This window comes from Onychostruthus taczanowskii, unplaced genomic scaffold, assembly GCF_017590055.1.
Source record: "Onychostruthus taczanowskii isolate IOZ18803 unplaced genomic scaffold, ASM1759005v1 scaffold209, whole genome shotgun sequence".
In the NCBI taxonomy this organism is placed as follows: Eukaryota; Metazoa; Chordata; class Aves; order Passeriformes; family Passeridae; genus Onychostruthus; species Onychostruthus taczanowskii.
This window is the reverse complement of record NW_024499340.1, coordinates 86,085-103,190: the sequence shown is the minus strand read 5'-3', so window position 1 is coordinate 103,190 and position 17,106 is coordinate 86,085. Positions and strand designations below refer to the sequence as shown.

Sequence of the window (17,106 nt, the reverse complement as noted above, 5' to 3'; positions counted from 1 at the left end):
TGCCATGTCCACGACACCAGCAGGCAGAGTAACAAGGGAGCACAGGCTCTCTTTAAAAAGAAAAACCTTCCATAAGAGTAATTTCATACACATTTTAGTTCAGATAAATAGTGCTATTTATCTAAATATTTTATTTTAATGTAAGGGGATAGCACGATCACTGGAAGTGACCAACAAACCACACTGCCCGAAGCATTTTACAATCCAGGTCCCACAGCTGGCAGAGGTCTTCCAGACACTGCAATGGATTTATTAATTTGTTTCAGCTAGTGGCCAATCCATCTAAAATACACAAAAGCAGAGATCCCAACGTGGGACTCCCTTTCCCAGGTGACTGCCTGAAACCTTTCTGAAATGTCGCTCTTGAGAGAGACAAGAACAAGGTGTTCTTGTCTCTCTTGAAGGGAAGCCTTCAAGGTTATAAGGAAGTTTAAAAATAAATAAAACATGGTTGGGTAGGAGTGTTCTGCATTATTTTAGGGGTCTGGTTCTGCTGCTGCATTAGCTATACTTTGAAAAGTCAGTCAGATCTCAAATCAGGTACATAATTTCTAAGTTCTACCTTGAACACCTTCACACTTCCCTACCATAACAAGGTTACTCTCAAATGATACAGCATTTACTGAGACAGGATTGCCTGTCTCAAGGATCAGTGATCAGACAGCAAAAGCAGCCTTTAGGTCAGACCTAAAATGGGAGCTCAGCCTGGGCAGGGTTTAAAGGTAGGTGCATACTCAAGAGTTCAAAGTGACCCAGACAAATTTAGTTTGATGACTAATGAAAGATAGAATAGATTTGGGTTTAAGATTTACATGCACTGTATGTGCAAAAAGCCAGACATATTACCAATACCTCATGCTCAGGAACAACATGCTTAAGACAGAATCATTCCAACTTATTTTCTACCAAACGACTTCAACTTTTCTACCAAGCTGTCATCTTAAAAAATTATGTGGATCACAGGGAGCATAACCTTTCTTTGGGTAAAGCAACAGGAAAAAAACCTCACCCAATAATGTGAGTGAAGTCAGCCCCCAAAACTGGGCAGGGTATATCATTAACAGCTAAGTGTCAAACAGTTGTATTATTTAGGTTAACATTGGTCTCAAACATGTGGGACAGAGCTCCACACTTGAACAAGTGCATAAATACTGAGCTCAACATTGTTTCCTTTTGCTTGCCCACTTTACAGGAGTGAAAATTCAAAACCAGCATCTCAGAAATTATTTAAATTCTACAAATTAGCAGGTATTTCTGCTCACACCAGCTGCACCCACACTATCCTGCCAAAGTCTGCTCGTCTTATCATTTTCAGACTATTCCTTTATTTTCCATCATCTCTTTTGTCCAGACAAAAATTTTTGGTGAAAGTTATTATCCAACATCAAAGCATTCCTTCTGTTGCTCTTGTCTCTTTGAAGACTTGAAGAAGAATATAAGCATACTACAGGCAGATGGCATCCTTCTTATTGTGCACTTTATGAACTCCAAAAATCATGACTAAAATATGCGTAAAAAGCATGTAAAACTGTGTATTTCAAAAAGCACAAATGGCACTATCCCTAAGGTATAGGCAGTTCCCAAAATAGCAATGAAACACTTGTATGCTTCAAATATGCTTCAAAAACAATTCCCTTTTTTTCCCTTCACAAGCACAGTCTTAATATTGGAAAAGCTGACCATGGGCAAGTAAAGTATGTCACTACCACTGCTGAAAGTTTTTATTTTAACTGCTGAACTGAAAACCCTCATTTGCTGAAGGTCTGAGCTTAAATCTGAGTGCAAATGACTGTAACTTGAGCAAGGAATTTTTCTCTCTCTGCCCAGCAAAGCTCACAGAAAGAGACAAATGGCTCACATCTATACTGAATGTGGTTCTGATGAGAGCAAATTTGAAAGAAAAAACAATATTGTCAGAATCGAGTGTTACCTTACTTTGATCATTCCTACGCAGAACACAAAAAATCCTAAACCTCAATACTATTTTAGCCCTTCATTTACGAATAGGAATAAGGTATCTGTTGCTACAGCAGTGCTTTACAGAAGCAATCTGCTAAAAAAAAAAGTAGGACAAATATATTCAATATACAAGTTTTCCTCTATGGGGGTAGCAGAGGAAAAAACAACTTGAGATTTAAAATGGCATAAATTTGATAAGAACACTTTTAAGTCTTTCCACACCTGTAATCTCCAGCCCCTCACACAATTTCAAATAACCCAGCTTGCTCTCCCCTCATTCCAATGCCAATGAAATTTTGGCCAAGGTGGAAAAACTGGGCTCTAGCAGTAAAAATCTGTATGCCTTGCACCAGCTCTACTTCTGACCCTTCTGTCTCAACATATTCACACTTGTAGTGGAAAAACATGGTTCCTGAAACAGTTTTTGTTAGCATGAAAAACTACTGATTAGGCTCACAGTATGTAGCTGGTTCCTGTTCTCCAGTTTTTATCTGACTACTCAGCTAATTTTTTTTGTTTATATTTTATGTTATTTGTCACAGCTATTCATGCCAAATGGGACCTCATACTGTAAACAATTCAACGAAAGCCATTTGCCAAGTAAATCCAGAACACTGCTATAATTAGGGTCTTTGTGAACTTGTGGCCCCTTTGGATGTAAGAACACAAGATTAAAAATAAGAGGTACAAAAAGCATACGTTAGCATGGTTATATCAAGAAATTAGCACAACATTAAAATTACAAAAACAATAATAAACTTCACCAGCCAGTAATGCTACAAAGAAATGTAAGAGAAAGCCTAGGCACAAACGTAACATTCACTTAAAAAACACATTAAGGCATGGAAGAATTCCATAATTAAATACAAGCTTGAGTCTTTGCATTCATTTTTCCACCTTAAGAAAATCGTAACAAGAAAATTTGAATGAAAAATGCCAAACAAATCCATATGAAAGCAAAAGTAAAATTTAAGATTAGCATCACCCACTTAATAATGACACCCACTTATTAAGGACACTGCAATACAGTTGGAGCACCACACATATCTCACAATAATTTCACTTATGGTACACAAATAATATGAAACAATGACAGCTTATGAACACCTGCAAAGTACAGAAGACTGCAACCCTTTTGAATTTTATTAGAAAGCCAAGGAAAAAAACCCAAACACAATAATGAATGGCTTTCAAAGATAATGCTAATGACATCCTGCAGACAACTGTTGCTGCTTACTCCAATAAAACCTCTGCAGCAGTCTGCTTTTTTTCCAAAAGAAACCTCAAAGGACAGTAACATTTTTATATATATGTAGAATACGTGTGTGAATAAATAAATAAATAAATAAATATTTATAAAAAGGGAAAATAAAAGGAGGAAACACCCACCAATACAAATCAGTCCTGTAGGGTCCAACTTGCTGCCAGATGAACATTCACAGTGGAACGACCCAAGGTTGTTCCTGCAGGCACCATTGACACATGGGCTGCTTTCACATTCATTTATATCTGTAATCCAGAAACAAAAGGCATTATTAGGACTAAGGAGGGCTTCTGGGAAGAATTCCACGGTAATTTATACTCTCTAAAGGCTGTTATGGACCGTGAGGGACCAGGACTGCCTGAAGTATTTGCCACTGCTCTCCTCTCAGCAAGAAAATTCAAAAGATACCGGGACAGACAGGTAGCCCGTATTTTGAAGTGCACATATTTTGGAGGTGTTAATTAAATGGCCTTTTTCTACAAGGACATTTCCAACAGCATGGGCCATAAAGTTCTCCAGCATCAATTACAACTGTGTTGTGAGAAAACAAAACTCTTTTTTCACAGAATGTAAATGCATTCCCAGCCACACCATGCAGGGAACAAACAAAGCCCTCATTGTTTCCGACATTTATGGCTGCATGAGAAGAACTAAGAAAACCCTGTCAGAAGCAAAATATCACAATGCTGGCTGCAATTCTCTAGTTATAGAAATGCTGAAGAAACAGCAGTTGTAATTGGAACACTGTAAAATGGTCCTTCTCTTTAGCCCCAAAATCCTGTTTATTATCCCTGTAAGGTTTTTAGGCTAGTTCACATGCAAAAATAGGACCCCTGCAGACAGCATTATTTGCTGATTATTTCTTTTAAGTGGGATCAGTTTTAAGATTGAAACAATACAAACACATTCTCTCCAAGAAGAACTGCTGATGCATATCCACCATTTCTTTCTGAACCCAACCAATTTAATTTTTTTACGTGCATCCTGAATCAAGCCATACATTCTAATCTAACCAGTTTCCTTTGGCAGACTTGAAGTAAAAAATGTTTAGTGCTTGCTTATATTTGCTAGCAGTGCTTCAGGAATATCATGTAGTATCTATAAATTAAACCAGCTTTATTTAGATTAATTATAACCTAATGTAGTATCTAGTTAAGCACTAGGAATATTAACAGCATCAAGTGATAATTTTCAAGACAAATTGAAATGTCCTCCCTATTTTTTTTAAGAGATACAATTTGCTATTTTGTTATGGTGCATCAAGCCTTCCTTTCACTAGAAATGTGCATCACAGGAAGCAACAGGTATTTAAATATATATAATAATATGAATGTATTAATTAAAAAAAAAAACAAACAACAACAAAAAACAGAACAAAACAAGAGAGAGAGATAGAAATAAGAATCAGCAAACTTTGGAAACTATGATGTCTCTCTTCATGCCAAAAGCAATAACTTAATTTCAAAGCCAGCTTTCGCAGATCCTTTACTTAATGGACTTATCTACAAAGAGCAAACAGGACTTGTCTTTGACTGTCAGCAACTTTCTGAACAACGACAGAGCTTTATGCTTCTGAAGCCTGATTTTAAACTGTGGACTGCCCATTTTACAGATTAATCATACACAGATACAGGGATGTAAAATCTAAGAGGCTTTATCAGGTCAGGACAATGTGCCTCATTGTTAGCTCTGACAGAATAAGCTCCAAGTCCCTCTACATCCAAGCTGGCAACCCGGAGTCCTCACCAGCAATTATCTGCTCTGCACCAAGGTCTTCTCTGTGGATATATTTTAAACTCTATTATCTCAGTTTTTACTACCCAGAGAATGCTCCCTGCCTCTGTTGCTTCCGACTCTCTGGCTTCCTCCAGCCAGCAGTACCTGGTGGTGGGGAGTGTTCTCTGCTGCTTTTGCAGAGAAACAAAAGTGGTTCTTAAAATCATACATCACTCTGACACAATAAAAAGAGTTATCTTAAGTATCTATGTCAAATAATCCTCTGAATAGAAATGCTCTGGGACAAAGACATGCTTTTGTTTCCTCTCCATCTACCATCTTGCTTTCAAGTTAGTCTAGCCTTACAAAAAAAAGATGAGAAAAAATTTTAAAGACAGGACAAACTAACAAAACTGATGTATTCTCTTTCCAAACAATCACAAGTGTTTCTCCCTTCTTCAAATAAGTTGCAACTTAAGAGACATTTCCATGAGGGCACAGGCATCATCTGTGAAGGTACTTAAAGCTGAAAATGGGTGATTTTCATGTGAAGTGTCACACTGTTTTAACAGCAGGCAGCCGACCTCACAAAGGTTTGCATAGACACAACCAATGTGCACAACAAAGTGAAAAGGTGCAGACAGGTGTCACTATCCAAATCATCACTTCAAGAAGATGCATGAAAGCTAAACTGCTTCACATTTATGGGGGTAATATGAGGTTATCATGCCTATCTTTGATTTTTCCATGGCATTTAGCAAGGTAGGATTACAACCAATTTTCTTCTAAGAAAAGACATACTTTTGTTTCAAATTTTCAGAGTTTAAATGAAAATCTGACAAAAATAATTGAGGGCCACACCTGGAAGCCAATGTCCCTGAAACTGAACCAAAGAAGGGAGCAAGTGGAGATACAGCAGCAAAAATTCAACACCTTCTGAAAAGTAAAGTCAGCTCTCTTGGCTTCATAGGCCATGCTCTAGGCTTTTCTGCATTTGATATGCTTTAGCACTACACTAAGTAAGAATAAAAAAAAGAAACAAAACCCCAAGCCAAATAAATTTGGATAGCAATAGGCTGATAATAGTGCATTGACTACATCCCAAAATCACCATTCAGGAAAGAAAAATAAAATTAAAATATGATATTAAGTGCATTTCACCATTACTGCACTGCTGAATCAAGCAAAAAAGTATCATATGCACAATGTAAACAAACTCCAAAAATTGTTCTCCTACAGCTTCTCATAATAATACTAAATAGTAATTTTAAAAAGAGTAAGCAACAAACTAAATGGATTTTAACACTATTTTGTATGGTAAAATAAAACCTGCTATGTAGGAAGATATTTATTGAGGTGTGTTTTAAATTTTTTTTCTCTTAAGTGAAGTGAGTGTACATTGTGAACGTCAGAGAAAGAAAAATTGAAACAGTCCACTGTACATTCCTGGAAATGAACTTCAAAGCACATCTGGTTTACATTTAACTAGTTATGTCACTGGAAACACAAACTAAACCATGGAGCTTGTCATAAAAATCTCAACTTTCACAGACTCTGGTGCCTCAAACAAGTCTCCTACTCCTCACAACAAACCAATAAAAAATTTCAACTGAACTACAAACGAAACAAGAGTTTTGTTACTTCTTCAGACTTGCTGATGAGAGTCATATTAAAAATTTCTTGGTGACTAATAAGCATCAGAACATTTTCAGGGCTCAACAGAGCTCCTGACTACAGCAGGTTTTTACAACCAGTGAACTTACAACTCCAAAACGAATTACAAGAAACAGGATTTGGGCAGAAAGAGAGTAATTTCTTTCTCTGTTGCCAACCCAGCATTACTGCTGCCTATCCAATGTGAGTAAAAATGCAACATTTAATAGGTTTTACAGACGCTTTTACACAAAACCCCTCCTGACCAGCTTTTTTTACCTCACTGGCTAAATTTAGATATCAATTTAAGGACAAGATTCAAGATGTATTAATAATAATAGTATCATTACCATTAAGAAATAAATCCAAGTTTACTGTTTGAAAATGCAGATACATTTTATTTCAACAGGATTGGCTGGGTTTTCTGCATTCTGGCTTCTCACCCACCCAGCTTCAGGTCAGTGTTTTATGCTCTGATGTTCTTGGTAGTGAGCACCTCCCTTTACCACATTACACCTGCTTCTCTGCCTAGAAGATTCCTCAAGAAACATGTACATTAAGGGCACACAGTTCTCTGTTTTCACGGACAGACATCCTGCAGTGCACAGACACTAATCACAGAGACAGATCCTGGAGAATAAATTCCTGAGCACTGTGGGCAGATAGGCACTTAGACAGAAAAGCTCTGCAAATCCACAAGGGCTGGCACAAGAAAAGCCCCACTCTGAACAAGTGGTACCAATTTGTAACATGCAGAAAGAGCAAGAACTGACTTCTAAAGGTGTCCTCTGAAACCCACAGGTACTAAAATACAAAGGAATGTAATTTCTGTTGCATAGAAGGGGTGAAGATGTTTTGTACAGAACATGTGAATGATTTTACACTGCCAGAACCTAAAACATTTCTACTTTCCTTTCTACGTGTTTGCTTAGCTGTATGGCAGTAACTTCTACCTGACCAAAAATGATACGGAGCTGAGGACAGTAATATCTTCCACCACTTCAGAAAAATCTGGATGATTTCACTGGTTCACATAACAAGTGTTTTGCAACAAAGAATTACAGCTTCCCCACCACTCAAAGAAATGCAAAACCATTTACTATAAAAACTTCCTAAGGATTACAAATACTGAGATTTACTGCGAAACTAAACAAAAAATAAAGGAGAAGACCAGTAAAATTGTACAACTCCTAGTACTAATTAAGCGTTGGCACATAAGCTAATGCTTCCAATTTTACTTTTTTGTTACATTTTTCCTTGTATTCTTTTTAATAACTAAAATTTCTCATTAGTTTCTGCTGTATGACATTTTTGCAGCTTTAACATCTGTGTTAAATAGTAGTACAAGAAAGCAATTTTGATTATACTGAAAAATCAAAGGACAATTTTAGTATTACTAGGCAGTAATACCCAGGTCCTAGAATGCATGACAGATAACAGGATTTGATCTAGAATAAACTGAAGAAGGGAGAAAAGAAAAAGGATCAAGACAGATGCATTTCCCTGAATGGCAGACGTGGTGCTCCTGCTACATCAAAGGCAGGCACATATTGTAGTTTAAAATGTTGTAGCTAAGCAAAGGAAAACATTATCATATCAAATTAAATTATTACTTTGAAAGAAATTCAACAGCAACACCTAACACACTAAGAAGCAGGGAAATTAAAAGATAAATGTGAAGATTCATGCAACATCACAGCTCTCTCTTTTCCTCTGGTATCTGCCATCACTCCCGAGACCGTTTGGCTTTGATGTGACAGAATCAGCACCAGATCTGACAGGATGTGCAGGCTCCTCACCTTCACAGGTGTCTGTCTCCGAGCTGAAGAGGTAACCCCTGGGGCAGGAGCAGCTGTAGCTGCCCGGGGTGTTCCGGCAGAGCCCGTTGTCACACAGCAGCCCGTTCACAGAGCACTCGTCAATGTCTGCAGGGACAGGAGACAACAATGACAGCTCTGACTTCCAAAGCTCTAGTTCACTTCCAGGGTTTTACTGCAAAGATTTCTGTTCTGCCTTTAAAGTCGGGTTTTTTTGTTGTTGTTTTTTTTTTTTTTTTTTTTTTTTCCTTTAAAAGTGGGTTTTTTTTTTTTTTTTTTTTTTTTTTTTTTTTTTTTTTTTTTTTTCAATAGCAAACTCAAAAATCAGTTCATGGCTAGACTTAAAAGAATCATCATGTTTTCCTGCAATGACCTTGGTCATTTGAGTTTGGTCAATGACCTTGGTCAAATGACAACGATCTTTGTCATTTGTATGACTACACCGCATAAATTCATGAAGGTCTATTTGCTTTGAAAAATGTTTTTTTAATTATTTATTTTATTTAAACACCAAATCAGCAGTGTGTTAATTACTGTTCTAACTCTGTTTTATAGGCTAGAATTGTTTTTGTTACCTATGAAGTGGATTAAAATCTATCCTGTATGGCTCATGCATGGCAGCATCTCCAGAGTACACATACACCTCCCCTCCAGAGGAACACTTTATTTTAAAAAAACCTGTGATTAAGACCAGAATATCAAGCACACTAACATAATTCCCTGCACTCTTCTTAAACTAACTGGAAATAATTCTAATAAAAAGTAATGTGCCTTCCTCATTGCCCTACTATTTATTCTATTAAAGAAGAAAAAATATAATTTTAAGCCTTTTCCTTCAATGCCCATCACATGTTAAAATAACCTACATTTGTAGAAGAATATTGATAGGATAAGTCAGGATAAACATGACATTTCATCCTGCTTCAGACTGTCTCCTCTTTACTGACTGCCTGATTTCCCAAACCTAATACTGCAACTGAAATCTTAAATCAAATAGATTTTAGAGATTTTAAAATGTAAAAATGCAGAAGAAAAGCAAGAATGCAATATAACTACAATCTGGTGAATTTTGGTTTCCCCAGCTTCTTTAGATATTCCAAGCTGTGCTTATTCCTGTAGGATTCAGAAAATGAAGCCTAAATTTCCCCAGACAATTAATCCAAGATTTAAGTCTGGTAGCCATGAATTAAAAAAAGAAAAGCTCTTCTTTACTAACCTGTCCTTAATCTAACTTCATCTGTTTTCAACCAAGGAAAGGAGGACAAATTTGTGAATTGACATTTTCACGAGAAATTTTGAGCTTGTTGTCATAATATCCTTTGGCCCACACTATGCAGTGTGATTAATGTATTATTTCATGAGAATCTCACAAAATAACTTCAGATTTGGACTGTAATCTGCTGGGATAAGCTCTGTAAAAACACTGAACAATGCAGCTCAAGTTTTATACCCACTCGGACCTGACAAAAATACTGTCTGCATTCTGACTGATGACCATTTTTATTTCCTGGCATCTCATGAACTGTGTCATTAATTATAATCGTTCAACCTTTTATCTGAGTGTTCACACTTAAATTCTTTTATGGAAAAATTCTATCCAAGAATAAACATATCCTCACGTTCAGTCAGCTTTATCTTTATTTAAGTAAATACATAGATTACACTAGCACTTACCTAATCCCAAGAGTAACTAGCTAAATAAAACCCCTTCCCATAAAATCCACTTGGAGAACGAATATTACGTGAAGCATTTTAAAAACAAAAATACCAATACTTTTCTGCAGCAGTGCTTTTCCTGCCAGAAGGTCATATTTAGGGCTTTAGGAAGTAACTAAATGTAAAGTTTCTTTATTCAAGCAGATGAAAGGAGACACTTTCTTCACTTTGTGTTTGCTTTGCATCACCAGGAAGGAATGTTTGATATGAAAACTATACTGCTGCTATATAGACCAGGTTTTACCCAGCAAAACTGGTGGAGTTTTGAGCACAAACAGCAGTGACAGATCAGTAAATCTTTAAGTGCAGAGAGCAATTAATTTACCAAAATAAACACAGAACTTATGGACAGTACTTTGGACATCCTGATGGTTCCTGAGAGATGTCTGTTACCTTTTAATTTAAACAAACTTTACCTTTCTCTTAAAATTACAAGGCTATAAGCAACATGATTATACAATGCACTTGTGGTGTAACACACCTTTTCTGGATGTAAGAGCTCCCAAAAGAAAAAAAAAACCTGGATTTCATGTATGGTCACAAATAATAAAATTAATTAGATAGTGAAATCAGCGGTAACACACTTTTTCTGGATGTAAGAGCTCCCAAAAGAAAAAAAAAAAAAAACACTGGATTTCATGTATGGTCATGAAAAATAAAATTAATTAGATAGTGAAACCAGCAATATTACCTCCTGCTTACACATCCCAAACAGCAACACAGTAAAATATACAGTATACAAAAATATACAGTATGCAAAATATACAGTAAGGATAACAATTATGCAGTGATTGAGAAAAGCATCATTCCAGGTTTTTTGCATTTTGACTGTAAAGAAGCAGATGTCTTGCCACCTAAATTCTGTCAGGTCAAATCAGCACCAACAAAATGATAAATAATTCAGCCACAATAATGAAAAACAACCAGCAACTTACCCACACAATTGGTTCCAGCAGGATCAGGCTGGTAGCCACTGTTGCAGTTACAGCGATAGCTGCCACGCAGGTTTTCACAAATCCCATTGGAGCAAATATCAGGATCCAAAGCACACTCATTAATATCTGCAACAACAGAAGATAATCAGGCACTGCCAGCTATGACAAACCTGCTCCTGTGAGAGGTGTGGGCAACACCTGACCCACGGGATGCTGGGGCTCTCAGTCAGAGCCAAGCACAGCACAGGTGCAGCCCAAAGGCTGAAAGAGGTGATTATTCTCCTTCACTTGACACTAGAAAGCCAACCTGGAATACCGTACCCAGTTTTGGGCCACTTTACATGGGTCCACTCCTCAAGCTTCCTATGCACCTGTAGAAGCCAGTCACACTCTTGGCACTCCCTGCTAAACTCAGCCCCAGAGTGCCCTAGCTTTCCCAATCCCTTGGCTACACATCTGGGCAGCTTTCCTCTATTCCTCAGAGCATTCTTCCCTGGCTCCACTGACACTGCCCTTCCTCCTTACACTTCAGTTTGTTCCTTACTCAGCCATGCTGGTCTTTCCCCTCCTTGCCTGATTTCTTACAAGTGTGAACAGAGAGCTCTTGTGATCTCAGGAAAACATCCTCAAAGCTCTGTTCTGCTCCTCCTCCTGCGGGCAGCTTCCAGGGAATCCCACTTACTGATGGCTCAAGCAACTGGAAGGTCATGCTCATGAAATTCAGGGTGCTGTCTTTGCCCTCCACCTGGTCCACAACCTTCAACCCAGCATGAGTTCCAACAGGGCATGACCAATGCAGTCCAGGCTGCCATCAGTCTGGACATCACTAATTAGTTCATCACTCATTAGTTCATCAGTGCTGGTAATCAACAGGTCCAGTAATGCCTCTACTCTGTTTAAGCTATAACCAGGATTAAGAAGTTTTCCCCTCAGACTGCTCCAAGTGTCTCCAAGTCTCAGTGTGGCTGAATTCCCTCAGCAGTATCAGTGCCTGAGGTGTAAGAAGAGGCTGAAGGGACTGGATTTGTTCAGCTGAAAAGAGGGAATATCAGAGGGATCTCTAACAGCACTTCCCTGTTTTTAACAGACTATTACAGAAAAGATGGAGCCACCTCTCTGAGGTGCACATGGCAAGAGACAACACTTGCAAGATACAACAGTGGAAATTTAAATTAAACACCAGGAAAACAATTCTTCACCATGAGTGTGGCTAAGCACTGGAGGAAGCTGCCCAAAGAGATTATGGGAACTCCATCCTTGGAGATTTTCCAAATTCCCCCAGGCAAGGCTTTTAGGAATGGTTCAACTTTGATGATACCTTTGCTCTGAGCAGAAAGTTAGGTTGGATCACCTCCAGGTATCCTTTCCAACCTAAACTGACAGGGAATTACGTGTCTGTAAGAAAAAGCCTGATGCAAAATACCTAGCCTGTGCACCCAGTGCCTGTGGTTAGGGATCTAGGTAAGATCTAGTAATAAGAAGTTATAAATTACTAGCTGACACATAAATTTTCCTAATACATAAGTAAAGTATAGGTCAAAACTACAGCATATTCAGTCCTGTAAGAACTTGCTGGAAATTTACCTTTTTTCTCAGACACATAGAACAGAATGATGGATGAGTTAGATACCCTGAATTTACAGTTCCATATAAAATTTCTGCTGTAGTTGGAAAAGTCCAAAATATTCATATGAACTGTAAAAAGAGGAACAGACTACTTTTAATACTTCTTGCCTCTGAGGAAAAGAGGGTTTTCCATTATTTTCCTTCTTCTCATATGGTAAGCCCATTACTTTAAATAGTTCCTTTCCCAAACCCTGGAAAGAAAGGGTGCTAGCTTAGCTGTGACTTCATGAAAGGCTTGTTTTATACTTGTAGGGCTCAACTTTTTGTAAAGAACATTTCCTCTTTAATCACAGTGCAGTTTAGATACTGATTTAATACATTTAATCATATATGCATTTGGAAAAAAACACGCTACCCCTGGGTAAAACTCAATGCTATGAGACACCTGAAAAACTTCCTAAGAAAATACTATTTGGCATGCCACTTCAGATTCGTATTTTCTTTAGAGCAAAATGAATTCTGTAGCTCACTAGACATGTCTGGATCTTGGGGAAAAGCCACACAAGGAGTGTACAAGTAGTGACAGGAGCAGAAGCATGAAAATTGGCTGCAATGTTGCTGTACAAGAGGCACAGAGAACTCTGTGTTTGCTCTAGAAACCTGAACAAAAGAGGACTTCAGTTGAGACATGAATGATCTTTGTCATGCACTTGGTAGACAGCACAGTTGTTTCAATGTTTTAATGAGAAATTGTATTTTCCATGTGTCCAAAAGGACACATGAACCTCTCCACCAGGCTGCATGCAAATTATTATGGTAGGATGCTGCTTGTACAACAGTATTACTGAATGCTGACATTATTTCTCTGAGATTTAGAGATTCTTCAACGGTCCTTGTATAATTCACTGAAAAGTAAACTGAGAGAATTCATAAATTCCATGGATTTCACATCACTAATACAAGCTCGCAGCAAGTTAAGCAATGAAGAAAAAAAATACGTAGTTACTTACAGTACTGAACAAAACCAGAATTTCTTTTACTTAAGTACTATTTTTAGAAGTTATTTAGGCTATTACTAAACATAATGATGGGAGTTCTTATTCTGTTTCTGCTGCATAGAATAGGAGCTCTAATGCTGACAAGGATAATTATAAAAATACCTAGCAATAAATTTTATGTTCCTATATTCTCTCATTCCCTCTCCAACCCATTTTACTTATCTGGCAGCTGCAGTATGCTTTGCCCCTACTTCAGACTTGGCTCAGACATTATTTTTTAAAATCTCTGTCTCTGTGGTACTAGGAAAAGGATCTGGGGCTTTACAGTTCCCAATACTAAATGCAAGTGGTCACTTTCAGGACTTTTTTTCATAAGGATATGGTTTTTCAGTTAAGCTCCCTTCCAATTTTTAACTCTACAGAGATACAATCTGTCCATGGAAACAATCCATGAGTGAACACTGGATCTGGAGGGAAAAACTACTCTATTACTATCCCAGCTGACTGAAAATCAACTGCAAATGCAAGTGACTCCTGTCAAATGAGAGAGAACTGTTTTATGCCTAATCTGAAAAAATCTCTAATCTCAAAAAAAAAAATTAAAAAAAACCCCCAAAAAACATAGGTTAGAACTCTGAAACAGATTACTTTTTTTCTTGAGAGGGTCAGGCAAAATCCACTGTTCTAGAGAATTAATTCCAGCTTTATTTCTAGACAACGTTCAAATATGGTAGTCTGGGAATTAAAATACTAAAATTAACATATTAATCTTGAGTTTTAATCTGGAGTTTTTAACTCCACTCTAGTACGTTATCAAAAAATATAAATCTGAGGATTTTTTTTTAAACTTTGAATCATTGTCCTGGGGTGACTTTATAATGCTGAATTGTTGAATTGTTAATTACTTCTTAAAATTTCAGTGTAACAACATTTCAATGTTAACAACAAAATGTTGTTAAATAAACAATTTTATCCACTTTTCTTGAAAGAAATTTATCTCCTGAACTGCCTGGGGGAGGAGCTGCTTAAATCTGTTTTCTAGAAAAAAACACTTCAGAAATTTCCTCCCAAAATTTGCCCTAAACCAGGACAATCATATATATTAAAGAAAATACGCAACATACCTCTTCCATCAACAGTAATACCTATTCCACTGCTGCACAGGCCATGGAACTCAGCTGCTCAGTTGGGGTGGAGATGTTGGGGAAAAGAAAATGTTATTTGCAGTATTTAACCTTCTTTCATTCTAAACTAAACCCACATGATTTCTTTTTTCCAAAGTAATTTTTCTAAAATGTAACTAATGAAATGCTAATGTTCACATGAAATAACCATTTATAGATAGTTAAGGTAAATCTGTAAGATAGCACACCTCCTGAACTTTCATACATATATATATATATACACACAACCAAACTTAGATGACCAGAGTTAAAAACTCAGGTGATTTCTTTACAGTCTTGACACGACTGTCCTCTCAAGTTATTGCTTTTAATCACACTGTCAGTTTTATTTGGTTTTTTTTTAAGGTTTTCTGCTGCTTCAGAAAACGATACTAAATAGAAATTCTGTCCTAGATGCATCACCTCAGCTCTGCAGTCAAGAGATTTTTTTCTGTAATCAATTCCCCGGTTTACTTAGAGAATTGATTCTTATAAAATAAAACACAGATTTCTATAAGTAATCCAGCTCCTTTAAACTGGATTTACTGCACCAGGAAATTTACAGATTCACTGGAGAATTCTGCTTATTCTCTTGCAAGAATTATTGCTTATAGCAAGCATTTAATTCAGGAACCAAAATTCACCCTGTACACTTTTCTTTAGGGCATGAAATAAAAATCAACAGAGTGATTTCAACAAGACTTTTGTTTAAATAATGTTCACTCTACCACTTGAAGAAACACAAAAAATTACCTGAGTTTTTAGCAGGGCAGGGGTGACACGGCTCTCCAAAGCCATAGTCAGGGTTGGCACAGCAGCACTCAGACTTTGTCACAGCACCAGGGAAGGGACGGACACACAGCCCTTTTCTGATGCCCCCATAGCACGTGCTACGCACGTGAGTATCTAAAGGAAAAGGACAAGGGAAGAAGTAATTATTTCCTTAGGCTGAGAGCGAGATGTATGCATACTATCTCAAAAGCTAAAACCCTTATTTTTGGTCAACAAAAAGGTCACACTGGCTACATCTGCACTGCCTTAATAATCCTGATGGCACCAAGGCCAGTTCTCAGCGTGGCTGCCTCCTGGGGCTTTCTCCAGAGCACTTTCAAACCACCTAAACCAGGATTTTGTGACTAAATTCAAAGGCATTCCAAAGGGCCCAGCAAAGATCACCCACACTCCATAGCAGCTCTTCAAATCCATCAACAAATGTCCCAGTAAGAAACACAGAACAGCCTGGATCAGCATGTGGTGGCTGATTCTGCCCTTTGGAAAGCACCACAGGCATCCCTGACTTCCAAAATAGTTCCTCAGGTAGGATAACTCACCAGCAGCCCAGGGCTGGTAATATGGGAATTACCTGCTTCTGGAAGGTCTCCTTCTGGTCCAGCTGTATTCACAAAATCATGGACAGAAATGCAATTTTAGCAGATTGTTCAGACCAGCCTTTATGTGACACAACCATCTGAATAGGTTTATACATAAATAGGCACCAGTGCTGGTTTAGCACACCAAAGAGGCACCAAAATCTCGCTGGGAACAGCAATCTAGCAAATTTTACATACAACCAGGCAGTGGGAAAGCAGTAATACAGTCCAGACTATAAGAAACTTCATGGAGTTTCTGATTAAAAACACAGTCTGGAAATTAAAGTGCCATGCTTGGGGAGAGGCCTGGAAATGGTGGTCTGGATAAACCACCACTTATCACACAAACTAAACACAGAACACCTGAAAGGTTCTTCAACCCCAAAAATTATGCCAAAAAAAGCAGAAAAATTATACAGGCCAACCATACACCTGTAAGACTCACCATGTACACACTGCTACATCTTACAGATCTTAAGATCTTAAATCTTACAGCTGATTTAATAATATAAATCAATTTGACAGCCTTGACCAGTAACATGCAGGAAGAAGAAACTTCCAAGACATACTCTCAATACCTACCTTCACAGGAATATTACAGGAATATCCTATACTTATCCAAGAACTATGAGAATGTCTCTGAGACTCCTTCTTATGCCTTTCTTTGGGGTTTTGTTGTACTTTTCTGGTTTTGGTCTTTCTAAGCTTCAATGCTTTTCCCCATGTTTGCTTATAGGATAGTATTAGAGATCTTTGAACAAGCATGTGACTGGGCAGTTCTTCTAAAAATGTGTAGCTGAGAACTGCAGGATAAATAGCCTTTATTTTTGACTCCTAAAATTCTACAGACACTGTAGGAGCTGCAGAAGTACTCTTTGTTTCAGGTGTCTTTATGGGCCAGAACAGAACACAGCTTTAATTTATGCTCCTTGTCAGTCCCCCAGTAAAA

General features: G+C 37.6%; 1 protein-coding gene across 1 annotated transcript in view; it reads right to left on the bottom strand.

Moving 5' to 3' along the window:
• Positions 1–17,106, bottom strand: part of FBN2 (fibrillin 2) — a 118,563-nt gene that overhangs the window by 51,821 nt on the left and 49,636 nt on the right. The window contains exons 16-20 of the mRNA XM_041404110.1: positions 15,541–15,693; positions 14,749–14,802; positions 11,061–11,186; positions 8,392–8,517; positions 3,349–3,468 (exon numbers count right to left, since the gene is read on the bottom strand). Of these exons, the coding sequence (XP_041260044.1) occupies positions 3,349–3,468; positions 8,392–8,517; positions 11,061–11,186; positions 14,749–14,802; positions 15,541–15,693 (579 nt within the window). The remainder of the gene's footprint in view (positions 1–3,348; positions 3,469–8,391; positions 8,518–11,060; positions 11,187–14,748; positions 14,803–15,540; positions 15,694–17,106) is intronic.